This window comes from Hyaena hyaena, unplaced genomic scaffold, assembly GCF_003009895.1.
Source record: "Hyaena hyaena isolate Hyena2069 unplaced genomic scaffold, ASM300989v1 scaffold_137, whole genome shotgun sequence".
In the NCBI taxonomy this organism is placed as follows: Eukaryota; Metazoa; Chordata; class Mammalia; order Carnivora; family Hyaenidae; genus Hyaena; species Hyaena hyaena.
This window is the reverse complement of record NW_024080769.1, coordinates 3,263,896-3,279,763: the sequence shown is the minus strand read 5'-3', so window position 1 is coordinate 3,279,763 and position 15,868 is coordinate 3,263,896. Positions and strand designations below refer to the sequence as shown.

The window sequence follows — 15,868 nt, the reverse complement described above, 5'->3', positions numbered from 1 at the left end:
TGAGAATCTCCTTTCCAGCCAGGCCCAAGAGTGTATGAAAACCTCTGTTTGGGTAACTGCTCTTCTACTAGACCTAGGGTTCTCCCAAAGCAGGGCCACCTGTGGCTCATCTCTGTGCCCCCCTCCCCGCCCCTCCCTCAAAGCCAAGGACGAGCGCTGCTCCCTTTCCAGCTCAGCTCTGCTACATTCCCTTTACCCCCAGGTCTGTAGAACATCTACTCCTCTCCTCCCACCCCTTCCTCCGGCCCTGGGCGTGTCTTCAAAGCCCATAAGCCGGCCTCTCCGCCCATAGAACCGCCTCTCCGCCCCTAGAACCTCCCCTCCGCTCTGTCTCACTTCCTCTCGGGAGGCGGGCCCTCAGCGGGCACCGCCCCTTTCAGACTGACTCGCAGCGACTCCAGAGACTTGGCCCTCTGGCGCCTGCCTCTCGTTCCGTTTCTCCTCCCTCCCCTCAAGCTCAAAACCCAGAATCGAAACTGTGCTGTGATCCATGCAGCGGGAGCCTGCACTCGCCCGATCTCCGGGTCCCCAGCAAGACCCCGCCCGGCCCCCCACACCCACCATGCCTCCCCCGGAGTCCGTCTCCGAAGGCCACCAGCCCAGCCCCAGCCACAGCCCCACGGAGGTACTACTGGGTTTGGGGAGATGGGGTTTAGACTTCGTTGATTTGGTCAGTTGCGGGGAGCGGTGGGAAGGGAGAGGGCAACTTGGCCAAGTGCCTTAAAGAGTGCCACAGCGATAAAAGCGGACATCGGGTCCCGACCCTCTGGGCTGGGGTAGGGGGAAGTGAGCGCAGAAAAGGGGACCAGCATGAGTTAGGGGAGCCTCTCTGGCCTGTGATTCTTCACGATTCTCCACGAGCAGGGGTCAAGATGCCCACCCTGGCGCTTTGCCTCCTAAGCCCCTGCCTCAGATGAAGGTCCACGGGTTAGGGAGGATGCCCTATTTCGCAGGCCTGGGGCCAGGGGCACGTTCCAGGTGTGACAAAACCAAAACCCGAGTTCCCAGATCAGGAAGTGGGAAGCTGGCCCAGATGAGAGAATTGTCTTGGCTAAGGCCTCACAGTTCCCGTGGTGGTTTCTTTGCTAAGATACCTCCAGGATCTTTCTCTTGGACCACCTCGGGTGCACAGCCCCCGCCCACAAGGGGGTTATTAGGTCCTCCTCCTGGAATCTTGCCTCAGTCCTCTCTGGGGCAAATGCCCCAGCTCCCTGAAGGAGCTACTTATATCACTTGCTGTATGTTCTTCCAGGTCCTTTGGCTTGCTTTCATGAAAGCACCTTTTTGCCGTAACTTTTTTTATTTGCATTATTACAACTAGGAGTAATCTTACTTAATTCTGAACACTCATGTGCCAGGTACTGTGTTAAGCACTTTTTTTTTTTTTTTTTGCTGTAAAATATCCATAACATAAAACTCACCATGTTTTTAAGGATTTTGTTTTTTGTAAGTAATCTCTACACCCGACATGGGGCTTGAACTTACAACCCTGAGATCAAGAGTTGCATGCTCTTCTAACTGAGCCAGCCAGGTGCTCCAAAAACTTAAGCACTTTTTTAAATGTTTTATTTATTTCTGAGAGAGAGAGAGACAGCATGAGCAGGGGAGGGTCACAGAGAGAGGGAGATAACAGAATCTGAAACAGGCTCCAAGCCCTGAGCTGGCTGTCAACACAGAGCCCAACGAAGGGCTCGAACCCATGAACCGTGAGATCATGACTGGAGCCGAATTCGGAGGCTTAACTGACTGAGTCACCCAGGTGCCCCAATTTAAGCATTTTTAAGTGTACCTTTCAGTGGCATTAAGTATGTTCACAATGTTGAGTAATTATCACCACCCTCTATTTCCAGAATTCTTTCATCACTGGCAACAGAAACTGTACTCTTTAAGCAGTAGCTCCTTAGTAACTCCTTCTCCCACCAATCTACTTTCTGTTGCTGTGACTTTGCCTAGTCTAGAAAGTGGCACCATGCAGTATCTGTCCCTTTGTGGTTTGGCTTATTTTGCTTAGCATAATGTCTTCGAGGTTCTCGTAGCATGTAAGAGAACTTCCTTCCTTTTTATTTTATTTTTAAAATTTTATATTTAAGTAACTTCGACACCAAGCATGGGGCTCAAATTCACAACCCTAAGATGGAGAGTCACGTGCTCTACAGACGGAGCCAGCCAGGCACCCCCTTCCTTCCTTTTTAAAGCTGAATATCCCGTTGCACATGTAGACGACTTTTGTTTATCCATTCATCTATTGATGGACACTTGGGTTATTTCTGCCTTTTGGCTATTGTGCATAATGATGTTGGGAACATGGGTGTACAACTACTTGTTTTCAGTTCTTTTGGGAAACACATCTAGGAATGGTATTTCTGAGTTTGTATGGTTTAACTTTTTTTTTTTTAATTAATTTATTTATTTCTAGGAGAGAGAGAGAGAGCGTGAGCAGAGGAGGGTCAGAGAGAGAGGGAGTCACAGACTGAAACAGGCTCCAGGCTCTGAGCTGGCAGTCAGCACAGAGCCCGATGCGGGGCTCGAACCCACGAACCGCGAGATCATGACCTAAGCGAAAGTCGGACGCTTAACCGACTAAGCCACCCAGGCGCCCCTATATGGTTTAACTTTTTGAGGAGCCACCAAACCGTATTAAGCACTTTATACGATGTTAAATGAGATACACTTTAGTGTGTCTCCTTTCTAAACTGAGTTCATCGGAGGCAGAGATTTATCCCATCCATCCAGGTATCTCAGGGCCAAGGGGAAGCAGATGCTCAGTAAATTGTGGAGGGAGAGCTGGAAGGCTTGATGAGTGGGAGAGTGGGGTGCTGGGAAGCCTCGGTTTTGTATCATCCTGCCTGCAATGGGGTATGGAGTCCCATTCCAGCCTCCAGCCACAGGAACGGGTGCGGTGGGTGGGGACTTCTGGATGTCAGGCCTCACCCGCATCTCTCTGGTCCCCGTCTCTGGTCCCCCAGAAAGCCGTGGAGGAGGAGTTCCAGTTCCTGCGCTGCCAGGGCTGCCAGGTAGAAGCCAAGTGCCCCAAACTGCTGCCTTGTCTGCACACGCTGTGCTCGGGATGCCTGGGGGCGCCAGGCATGCAGTGCCCCATCTGCCAGGCGCCCGGGCCCGCAGGCGCGGACTCGCTGGCCCTGGATAACGTCTTCTTCGAGAGTCTGCAGCGGCGCCTGTCGGTGTACAGGCAGATCGTGGACGCGCAGGCACTTTGTACCCGTTGCAAAGAGACTGCCGACTTCTGGTGTTTCGAGTGTGAGCAGCTCCTCTGTGCCAAGTGCTTCGAGGCGCACCAGTGGTTCCTCAAGCACGAGGCCCGGCCCCTGGAAGAGCTCCGCAGCCAATCGGTGTGCGAGTTTCTAGATGGCACGCGGAAGTCCAACAACATCTTCTGCTCCAACCCCAACCACCGCACCCCTATGCTGACTAGGTGAGCCGGCCGGCCCATGGTGGGGTGGCACATCCCAGATACAGGGAGAAGGTGCAGGGAGCAGAGATCCAAAGAGGCACATAGCTGGGAACGTGGGATAAGGAGGGTCTAGGGTCTTGCAACTCAAAGTGTGGTCCTCAGACCAGCACCATCTGTGCTGTGGCCATGGCCGCAATTTATGCTGTCTCATACAAATAGATAGTAATCGTTTCTGGGTTCCCTCTGTCCTAAATAAAGCTGCAGAAACCGCTTTACACACTTATCCAATAATTTCTTCAGGATAAAGTTGGAAATGCCATTGCTGAGTGGTGAAGGGGTGTGAAAATTTTATACTTTGATACATGTTACCAAACTGCCTTTAGAAAGTCCTACAGTGGAATTTTCCATATCACAGCCATGGAGTCGGGGTGTATAGGTGGATTCTAGATGAGATGCAGGTAGTGCGTTTCTGTCTGAAAAGCCAAAACCATCACACCATACTATCTCAGAATGTCTATTTGAAAGAAATCCTATCGACTCCGGTTAAAATTCTTTTTATTAAACAGCACAGGATTTTAATTCAATATTTTTGATAATACATTTGTATGTCAAAAAGTCACAACATTTATAAAGTGAGGGGGCAAGTCTCCATTCCACTCTGCCCCCATCTGCTTAATTCCTACCATTTCTCCCTCCCTCCCCCATCCACCGTTAAACATCGTTGCCAGTTTTGAGTGCTTCCAGAGTTTCTTTGTGAAAATATTCACAGATAGGGGTATATAGTCTTATACATTCTTATCTTCCCTCTTTTAGCCAAAAAGGTAGCCTACAAATGTGAACTATCCCCACTCCCAGTAGATTGCTTCTGTAAGATTCTGTAGATTCCTTGGGGATCACAAAAAGTGAAGGTATTCTTTGCCCATTGGGGACACAGAACTGCACTCCTCAAAAAACTCACAGTGGCCTGCTTCCTGCCTGGTCTTTTACCACCTGCACTACCAGAATGCATTTCCTGCAAATTCCTCAATAGACAGATAGTATCACTTAGAATTTGGATTTCTTTGTTGTTAAGATTCAGGTTTAGTGGCTTTTTATATGTTTATTGGCCATTGTCTTTTCTTCAATTGTGAATTGCCTACTTAAGTCCTTTGCCTATTTGTTTTTATTTCCTTCCAGAAATTAGTCTCTTTAATTGCAAGAGCCAGTAGCTGTGCAAATGTTTTCTCATGTTGACCTTTGTCATTTCATTTCCTAGAAGGTATTGTGTGTAAGTTTTTAGTTTTATAGAATTCAGTTCATCAGTCTCTTCCTTTACAGTGTCCGGCTTTAATCCTACTAGGAAAGACTTTTCCCCCCTGCCAATATTAAAAATACTTTCCTATATTCTATTTTAATAATCTCATGGCTTTGTGTTTATAATTAAATCTTTAATTCATATGGAATTTATTTTTCTGTATGGTATAAAGTAGGATTCTTACTTTGCTTTTCTCTCCAAATGGAAAGCTGGTTCTCTCAACAACTTTTATTGAATAATCCACTCTTACCTTGTTTTGAAATACCCTTTAATGCTCTACTAAATACCCAAGTAATGAGTATGTTTATAAATATCTGTCCTGGGCCAATGATCTGACTATTCCTGCACTAATCCTTCCTGCTCTAGGGAATGCTTCATGTTTGATAGGGCAAATGAAATTCCCATTATTCCTCATTTTTCTTTTTTTTTCTGTTCTTACAGTTTATGCAATTTCAGAACTTACATATTTATTCGTTGGGATTTTGATTGAAATTGTGTTAAATCTGGGGAGAGTTGGCCTCATGTCTAATTATATCTTTTGAGTTTTATAGTGTTATTGACATACCTCTTGAACTTTTAAATTATAGTTGAATTTATAATATTGAATAGCCCTGTGAATAAACTCTGTTCCATTATCATTTCTAGCTGGTTATCATGAACATCCTCTAGGCCCCCTGATTCATGTATATTCGTATTACACTAGCCATCTGATTGAGCTCTTTCATTTTGGTAAGGTTTTCTAATCGATTTTTTTGGATTCTTTTGGAGTTTCTAGGTAAACGATCATATCCTCTGCAAACAATAAAACCTTTTTCTCTCCAGTATTTATGCATATTTCCTCTCTGTAGCTTTGTTTCATTAGCTAGAACTGCTAGAATATTAAATAGTGTGAAGAAGTGGTCAGGAAAGGCAACTTTATCTTATTGCTAGCTTTCATGAGAAAGTTTATGTGTTCTTATTTAGTACGCTGTTTATTATTGGCTTCCTTAGGTAACTTTACAAAATCACCTTCGCATTCTTCTCTCTTACTATGAGTTTTTTTTTTTTTAATATTTTTATTTATTTCTAGGAGAGAGAGAGACAGCGTGAGCAGGGGAGGGTCAGAGAGAGAGGGAGATACAGACTCTGAAATAGGCTCCAGGCTCTGAGCTGGCAGTCAGCACAGAGCCCAACACGGGGCTCAAACCCACGAACCGTGAGATCATGACCTAAGCAAAAGTCGGACGCTCAACCGACTAAGCCACCCAGGTGCCCCTCTTACTATGAGATTTTTGTGGCTGCTATTTTGTTTTATTTTTAACTCAAGAATGGGTGTTCCTTGGGATTCTGTGAAGGTGTCATTTTACCTTTCAGTATGATGAATTATACAGCAGTATGTTTCCTTATGTTGAGCCATTTATTGATTCCCAGGAGAAAAAACCCTGTTTGGTCCTGATATACTATTATTTTAATTCACAGTTAGATTCCATTTAATACTGTCTTATTTAGGCTATTATCTATATTTATAAATGTGATCAATGTTTATGATTATGTGTAATTTCTTTTAAGTTTTTTGATCCATTTTATACTAATCTTCAGTGAATTTGTAAGCTTGTTTGAACTGGTACACACACACACACGCATGCACGCACACGCACACACACAAATTGCTTAGCACAGTGCCTGGCACATATTAGGTACACAGTCAACGTTAAAACCCTATCCCTATAATTTCTCTGTTCTGCTCTAGAACAGTTCAAGAACATAAGCAATTTGGGTTTATTTCTTTCTTGAAAAACTATCTGAGACTGGTGCTGTGTTTTTTTTTTTTAATTTTTTAACGTTTATTTATCCATGAGAGAGACAGAGACAGAGTGTGAGTGGGGGAGGGGCAGAATCTGAGACAGGCTCCAGGCTCTGAGCTGGCAGCACAGAGCCCCATACGGGGCTCGAACTCACGAACTGCGGGATCATTACCTGAGCCGAAGTCCGACGCTCAACTGACTGGGCCACCTAGGCACCCCGAATGGTGCTGTTTTTGACGAGTCAGGTTTTTTCTCTGGTATGGGTCTGTTGGTGGATCTTGAGTCAGATTTCCTAGAAAATTTTCCAGTTCACCCTAAGCTCTTTCATAATTTAGACATTTCCTTTATACCTGTAATTATGCCCCCTTTCTTATTTCTAAATAAGATGTTAGTAGCTTACAAGTGGTCCCACCTCTGACGTAGGGGTTGGGATGGGTTTCTGTCCAGGTACAATGGGCAGGGGCTGGTCCAGCCAAGAGAGCAGGATTCAGGTCCCTTGAGCAAGGCGGATGGCTTCAAAAACCCAATCATACCACTTAAAAATCATACACAGACACTCACAGTTTACCTTGTTTTCACAATTTGCTAGCACTTACTGGAAACACTCAACTTGTTTTCTCTGCACAAAACTTCAGTGCCATAAATAATCCACAGCTTTCTTCAGGTCACAGTGCAGTCGTAAACCACTCCATCCTTTGACACCGAGCTGATTTAGGAGTCTGGTTGGGCAGCAGCACCACAGGTGGCTTTAAACTCACAACTCAGTCTGGAAATGTCTATCCTGGGGCCACTGGCTTTGATCACAATCACCACTCCTACCACGTGGAGTACATTTTTCTTTTTTTTACATTTCTTTATTTTTGAGAGACAGGGATAGACAGAGCACAAGCGGGAGAGGGGCAGAGAGAGAATGATCACCACTTTCAGCACTTGTAACCACATCCACCACTTGTGTGGAGTACTTTTTTTTTTGAGAGACAGAAACAGAGCACAAGTGGGGGAGGGGCAGAGAGAGAATGAGACACCGAATACAAAGCAGGCTCCAGGCCCTGTCCGAGCTGTCAGGATCTGACGCGGGGCTCGAACCCACAAACCAGGGGATCATGACCCAAGCTGAATTCAGATGCCCAACCAACTGAGCCACCCAGGCACCCCGCGTGAAGTACATTTTTTCAGCCTGCTTCCTCATATGTGGCAGGCTGTCTACTAGGTGCTAAGGTATAAATATGAACAGATACATCTCTGGCCCTCTGTGAGGTCGCAGTCTGGTAGAAGAACCAGATCTGCAACTCACCATCAAGGCTAGAAAGTGCCAGGAGGAAGTCTGCTCACCCTGAGCTTGGATAATTGCCCTTTTCATGCTGTCTTCTACCTTACTACCGTTCATTTTCCCCAAGCAGTATCCCCACACGCACTGGGTTGACATCTGGATGTGTGCTCAGTCAATTGTTAAGGACAGAAAGGAGGAGGAAGCACAGGCACAGAAGTGAGTCATCTTAGAAAGGGCATTGGCTGGCCGTATGCAGCTTCCAAGAGGGTGTCACGTTTAGCCTGACATGTGAGAAAGGAGAAATGGCACTGGGGGCAGGACAGGGTGGACCGGGCAGCATGTGCAAAGGCAGAGGCACTAGCCGGTCGGCTGTGTTTCAGGAATTGCAAGTAAAGGGTGCGCCTGAAGGCAGGGGCTGGAAGGGGGAACTGGGGTCAGACATGGGAGGCTTGATGGATTTAGAACTTGATCCTAAGATTTTAGGACACAGACTGTTCTCAGCTTGTTCCTTTTTCATGCATTTCACTCTTGTTTTATCAGGGAACAGCCTAGAGAACACACTTTGAAAGGGACCCTATGAGGGGTGGGGGGCTCTATTGGAAGCCCACTGATGGCTGTTAAGGCAGAGGGTGGGAGGATCAGATTCTCTCTCTGTGCTGTGGCTCTGTGAAATGGGTAAGCTTGGGAGCCAGGAGACCCAGTATTTGTTCCTTTGGCTACTTATTTATACTTCACCCCATTCCATAAAGAATTTGAGGAGATTGACTACCATATGGTTGGGCATATGTACCCAGCAGAAACTGAAGCAAAGGATCTGGACCAGGAGAAAGGGAGCCCCATTAGGAGACTGAGGCTGTGGTACAAGTAGGGGTGAGGTCTGCAAGAGGGTGGAGGTGGAAGAATGGGGAAGGGCCCTAAATCTCACACTACCAAGGCCTGCCTGACCTGGAGTTAAAGGTGGCCACCAGCCTTCCCATTCTGGGGAGTGGTGGGGAGTACCTTCCACCCAACAGTACTATGGGCCTGCAGGTGGAGCTAAGACCCCTATCTGGGTGTCACTTCCCAAAGCTTGGCCAGATGGGGTGGGGGAATTAATCCAGGGGCATCAAAGCTTGTAGCCAGAAAGCATTTGAAATAGTTGAGTGGAAGAAACAAAAGATCTATTAATCCAGTTGAAAGGTATGATGAGATCATAACCCGGGGAAAAGAGTTCCCAAGACCAGAAGTTGGAATAATTCTCCTAGGACAGGGAGAAGCAGGCAGGACAGCCCAGGGCAAGATTCAGGGCAGAGACAGACAGTGCACAGTGGCAAAGCTGGTGACAAGGAAGGGACGGGCTGCTAGCTGAGAAGGAAAAGACATCCTCCAGGGCCCCACTTGGGGCTAGGGCTGGGGAGAAGAGGGCCAGATGCCACAGGTGCAGACTATAAGGAGCCCCCTTGCCCTCGTGAACCAAGCAAGTGCCTCCTGAAATTGTTTTGCACCCTTGGTGTCTGGCGGGCCTCCTCGGGGCCTCTCTGGTACCACTGTGAAGTTATCAGTAAATTGCATCCTCTTGATGATCTCGCTGGGGTTGAAAGGTGACCCAGGAGCACCACATGGGCAAGTGGGATGATGCTGCCGGGAGTTAGGGCACAGACAAAGAATCCATTTCCTAGTTATTCTATGAACTCACCCAGGGGACTTGGTTTCCAGACCCAAGAGTGGCTGCTTTTCCTTTCATGGGGATTGGGGGCATGGAGCCCCAAGGTAGATTTGGTTGAATGCACAGATAAAAGGGCCATGTGAGGCACCTGGGTGGCTCCGTCGGTTGGGCATCGGACTTCAGGTCAGGTCACGATCTCACGGCTGGTAGGTTTGAGCCCCGCATCGGGCTCTGTGCTGACAGCTAGCTCAGAGCCTGGAGGCTGCTTCAGATTCTGTATCTCCCTCTCTCTCTGACCCTCCCCTGCTCACGCTGTCTCTCTACCAGAAATAAATAAAGCACTCAAAAAAAATTTTTTTTTAAAAAGGGCCATGTGAGCTGTGCCTTGAAGAGGTCTGTCTGTATGAGATACAAAGAAAACAAATATGTAAATTACTAACAACTTTTTACTTAGTGGCTTAAGCAAAAATGAATGAATGGCTTATGTAAGAAGTGAATAGGGTTGTGGCCAGCTTCTGACCCTACTTGATTAGATATTCATATTCAACAGGACCTACTTTCTCTGTATTTCTTGTGACTCGGCTTTGCTGCAAGTCAGCCCCGTTCACGGAAGGGTTTCATCCTCTCGCTTGCAGCACCACAGGTCTTTGTACACACCCTCATCCTCAAATCCAGTGGGAGAGAGCAAGAATCTCCGCCCGCATTCTAAGCCTAGTCTGAGTGTGTTTCTGATTGGATCAGATACCCGTCCATGTAGGCTATAGGTTTGAAGCCAGCCTCAGGTGAAACTTCCCAAACCCTCGGAACCTGGACAGTCCCTTTCCAGAAGGAAGCTTCTTCCCTTTTCCAACATGGGCAGAGAATGGGCTCTTCTGGTTGGAGTATCCCTTTTGTTAGTACCTTCCCGTCTTTTGAGATGTTTTTCCTGGGCTGTTATCTTAATTCTCACACCTTCTTGAAAGAGAGAATGGTTCCCATTGTATAAATGAGGCGAGAGGCCAGTGCATTCATGGGAGCTAACCCAACCAGGAGAACTTGTCTGAGCCAAGACCCACCTGGGGTCCAGGGTTTCCTGACTGCAAACCGTGTGTGCCTTTCCTGGCGCGGCTGGCCTCTACATGCAGGCCATGAGGTTCTCCTCAACTAACAACCGGGCCGAGTTGCAGAAAAGGATTCTGCAAGTTGCTTGTTTAGAACTCGAGTGGTTTTTCCCTTGGAAGCAGATTATTGAAAGAAAGCGTGCTATTTAAGCAATGATAAATTTAATTTTCCTTAACTTTAACAGAAGAAAAAGGCACTGAAATAAAATTGGACCTTACTAAACTTCAAAGAAATACTTCTTCATTGTGAAATGGTTTCTAAAATATCTAAGATTAAGCAAAAAAAAAAAAAAAATATATATATATATATATACTAAGACATTAAGAGGTTGTAGTTATTATAGTTTGGTTTTAAGGAAACATTTCCATTTTAGACAGTAGTAACTAGAATCTCTGCTGAAAAAGATCAGGATGGCCTCCTTCCATCTACGTCTCTTGTTTCTATGTTAAAATGGCTCTCATGTGTGGCCCTGGCCCTTGTACTTTACCATTCCTTCCTACAAATTCTTTATTTCAATTCAGCTCTTAATTGGATGGATGTTGTCAGTAAGCAGTCTAAATTCCTAGGGTCTCTTAGTTTGAAAATATCTATCAGCTGCTCTTCTACTTGAATGATATCTTGGCTGGGTATAATATACCTGGGTCACACTGTTGCCTTTAGACTTCTGTAAACTTGGCTGCATTGTCTTCCAGCATCAAACGATCATTTGCTTTTTCTGTTTTGATACCTAAAGATTTTTTTTTTTTCATTCTTGAAGTTGATTAATTTAACCAAACTGTCTTGGTGGTGAGCATTTTGTATCCAGTTCTTCTGAAACCTGGCAGACTCCTTCAGTCTAAAAATTCTCTTATTTCAGTGACGTTTTCTTACTGCTCTTTTTTCCTCTTCCCTTTCCTCCTCATTGTCCTCTTTTTGCTCTATTGCCATTGGTATTACAATGTGTTAGTATTATTTCTTGGTTTTTCTGATTCGTAATATTGACAGTATTACTGTGATGTGGGGGGAACTGATTTGTTTAATGACTGTTGAATGAGTACTGAAGATGATGATAAATCATTTTATACACTTGAGTACTCGAGACTATCAAAGTTATTTGCTGCACATAAGGATTTACCGCCTGTTTTCTATTTTACCAGAGTCCATTAACATTTAATGATTAACTTTAGTTTTTGAATTTTGTAACAAACTCCTGCTTTGGCATGTCTTTCAATTTGGATTTGTTCTGTCAAAGCTGTTAGAGTTAGAAAAGTATTTCAAGACCGGTATGGCCAAGTAGAAGCGCTGCCTTTTTATACCATATGCCACTTAACTATGGTATTGTTTCTTGTTAGCTTAGTCATCAAATCACATTTTTCTTATTCCTGGGTTTAATTAATCAATTGTTTTGGCTACTTCCATCTCTTTTGCCATCTCATTTACTGAAATTAGATCAGATTTAAATAGTTTGATAGTCAGTGTACTTATCTATGTGATAAACCTTGTCTTGTTGCCTTGCAACATTTCCTGGCATATAAATCCCTATTTCATCACTGTTCACCAACACTCAATACTGTATAATTGTAGTACGTTATGATAAAACGCAGCGAATTCCAAGTTGTCTAAAACGTTGTTCCAAAAATCAAATCTCCAAAAATACAAGCTGTGTTAACATATAGCTTAGGTGATGCTTTAAAAATGTCTTGTACTTGATGCTGTTTGGACTGTACTTTGGGGGGGTGGGGGTCATTGCAATGGTCCCAGCATATGCGATCATCACATTTCAGAATGGGATGTTGGTGGCACTGGGAAGGGTTGATTGGAAAGACCAGAGGCAGGGAAGCCCGTTAGGGGATATGCAAAAGGAGATAAGTTGTGATTGAGATGAGAACAAAGGTGGTGGCAATGGTAACTCATGTGACAGATTTAGGAACCAGGATTCTACCTTGACTGTCTTTACATCCAGTGCCATGCTTGTGCATAGTTGGTATTTAATTAATTAATTTATTTATTTATTTATTAGGTAAATGAAGGTAGAGTCAGCAAGAATCAATGACTTGTTGAAGTGTTTGCAGAGGGATGTGTATCTGGCATTCCCCCATGGTCTCTGGCTTGAGTGGCCTTTCAGTGGGCCATAAATAGTGATGTGGCCTAACAGAACACTGTCCACCATGAACATGCCAGCCCTCTGTCTTGGGAGCAGGGACCTGTCTAGAAAAGAGTGGGGAAGGTAGATGGGTGATGGGCATTAACAAGGGCACTTGTCATGCTGACCCCTGGGCATTGTGTGTGAGTGATGAACCACTGAATTCGACTTCTGATACCAATATTGCATGGTCTGCTAACTAACTAGAATTTACATGAAAGTTTGAAGAAAAAAAGAAAAGAGTGGGGAAAGAAAAGCACAAACTTTCTCTTCCTCATTCGTGGCTGTGGGATCGGCATACAGTGGGCGTGAGAGACAGATGAGGCTTCCTCACTGCTGCTTTTCAAGGATCTTCCTCTCTGAGCCCTTAGGTGCTCCCATCTCTGCCACCACCTTCTCAACCAATGAAGAGTTGGAGAAGGGGAAGTCAATAGGAATGATGCTTTTGCTCTAAGTATCCCAGGCTCTGCAATTACCCATGTGCTCTCCTGGCTTCAGAAATCTTTCCTCAACTCTGTTTTCCAGCTGAGATTTTTGGAAACCAGTCTGATTAAAAGCCTTCATACTTGTATGTAAATGGCTGACGGATCCCTTTAATTGCCCTCTAGCCAATAATTTGAGTTTCCAAAGGAAGCTGTTCCTTTTGCTGTTCCAGCAAAGTGAAAGCTCCTATACCTCTTGTGGAGGTGAGCATGGCAGAGTGGAGAGTTTTTCAGTTGCCATTCAGACCGCCGGGCCCTGCCCTGGCATCCTACTCTAGGGCCAGCTCTCCATGGGTCCCGTTTTCATAGGATTTTTGCTTCCTGCATTTCCAGGCCCTGTTTCCTAGAACAGCGGAAGTGGCATGCCGCTCTGGTCTCAGCAGGACGGTCAGGGGTGGCCTGTCCCTATGGGAAGGGAACAGCCCAGAGACCATACTCAGTATGATTCCTTTCTATCCGAAGTTGAGAGGTCAACCCACCAAAAGTAGGGCCATCCTTGCCGTGCATCCATGTGTTGTTGATGCCTCCCCTTCTTGTGTGGCCCCAGATTGTCCAATGTGTAGCTGGCACTGTGCAGGTGGCTTCACATACACCAGCCCATCTTTTGTCCTCACAACAGTCTATGAGAGGCATTCTTATTTATCCTCATTTTATAGACAGGAAAGTTAAGACTCAAGAGAAAGTATTTTACTCAAGGCCTTGAAGCTAGGAATCAGAAGGGCTCAGATTCAGGCCCAAGGATGTCCACCTCCAGAACCCATATCCTTTCTGCCATCACATGGTCTCTAGCTCAGCAACTTAAGACATAGGCAGCTTTCAGATGGGGAGACTGTGAACCCAGGAGACATATGGAGACGTCTACTAAAATATTAACAACACAGTCAATGCACTGAAGGTCACAAAGGGATAAGTGAACATGTCAGGGAAGAAGAGGAAGAGCTTTATAATTCCTAGTTGGCATGTTTTCTGAGGGTTCTCCATTGCCTCCTATTTAAAGTCCAAACTCCTTCACTTGGAAGTGATTATGGAAATTTTTGGAAAATCTAAATAGATGGAAAGGGGGAGGGAAAGAGAAAGAGAAAGAAGTAACCCCCATCAATATAGACTGTTTACGCTCCTTCCTGCTGTCTCGATAATGACCTGAACTGAAACGAACAGCAGGTAGTTCTGTAACTTGCTTTTCTCATGATAGGAAGTTGTGAATGTCTTTCTGAAAAACACATAATTTTGAATTTTTAGGTCGTCCATCTGTTGAGTGTATGATTTCTTCCATCTCTTGGTTGTTATAAGATCTTTACCATCGTTAAGTAGTCAACTGTCGCATCTTTATCGTGTTATGGTTCCTAGTTAAGTCTGTGACCCGCTGGAAATGTATTGTGGTGTCACATGTGAAACAAGCTCTAATTTGCTTCTTCCCCTCCCCTACCCCGGTAGCCAGTTTTCCCAATTCTAACTGTTGAATGGAATTGTTTAATGTCCATTAGCATGGGATGCTTTCTTTATTCTATAAAATATCACATTCTTCTATGGATGCCAGGACCCAGATAAGGACTATCTGGTCTGTTCTGCTGCTTTTTCTTCCTCTTTACTCCTGGGCTAGTGCCCCACATACTTTTTTAATAATGATAGTTCTATCCTGTGTTATCTGGCAGAGAAAATTCCCCTTCCTGACACTGATTTCCCAAAAATTCCTTTTTTGTTGTTGTTGTTTAAGTTTATTTAGTTGAGACACAGAGAGACAGAGAGAGAGAGAGAGAGAGAGACAGAAAGAGAGGGGGAGAGAGAGAAGTCCAAGCAAGTTCCTCACTGCCAGCACAGAGCCCAACGTGGGACTCGAACTCATGAACCTTGAGATCATGACCTGAGCAGAAACCAAGAGCTGGTAGCTGTTAACCGACTGAGCCACCCAGGGGCCCTTTCCCAAAAATTTCTGAACTCTTTGATCTGTTTATTCTGTCCTGTGAAATTTAGAATCTGTAGGTGAAGATTCAAACTCTCATCTGTAATTTGATTAAAACTGCTTTAAGCCTTTATCTGAACCTGAGGAGAATTGATATTGTGATATTGACCCTTTCCAATTGGGACCTTGATACACTTTTCTGTTTTTTAGCCTCTCTCTCAGTGGAGTTCTTTTTTTGTTCCCCCATGTATATGTTTTTTGTTAGATGTATGCCTACTTTTTTTGGAAGCATTTGAAAATTGTTTCTGAATGAGAGCATGGAGATATTTTCCATATTTCTTTTCATTTGAGTTGCTGGGATAGCATTCCACTGTATGGTGGTATCATAATTTATGCAATTCCTTGCCTAGCGCTGTTTCATTTCTTTGCTGTCATGGACTGTGTTGCATTGTACAGATGTTATTTTGTACATGTTGAGGTAGAGCTACAGAATAGATACACAGAAGGGAGACTGCTGGGTCAGAGGATAAATGCATTTGTGATTCTGATGGATATTGCCAAACTGCCCTCTGTAGAGTTATTAGTTCTTTTCATAATTGCTCAGCATTTATTTTTATTTTTTTGTGTGTGTTTATTTATTTTTGAGAGACAGAGCATGAACAGGGGAGGGACAGAGAGGGAGACACAGAATCTGAAGCAGGCTCCAGGCTCTGAGCTGTCAGCACAGAGCCCGGTGAGGGGCTCAGACTCAGGAACCATGAGATCCTGACCTGAGCCGAAGTCGGACGCTTAACTGACTGAGCCACCCAGGCGCCCCCGAGCATTTCTTTTTAATAGTATCATTGGTGAGCATTAATA

The 15,868-nt window shown here is 45.0% G+C and overlaps 1 protein-coding gene across 11 annotated transcripts in view; it reads left to right on the top strand.

Annotated features, from left to right (window-relative positions):
- The first annotated feature begins 394 nt into the window (after positions 1–394).
- The window catches only part of PML (PML nuclear body scaffold), a 38,984-nt gene continuing 23,510 nt past the window's right edge, over positions 395–15,868 (top strand). For all 11 annotated transcript variants that reach the window (XM_039238152.1, XM_039238151.1, XM_039238153.1 and 8 more), the window contains exons 1-2: positions 395–625; positions 2,967–3,433. In XM_039238152.1, coding sequence (XP_039094083.1) covers positions 491–625; positions 2,967–3,433 — 602 coding nt within the window. In that variant the 5' untranslated portion in view covers positions 395–490. The remainder of the gene's footprint in view (positions 626–2,966; positions 3,434–15,868) is intronic.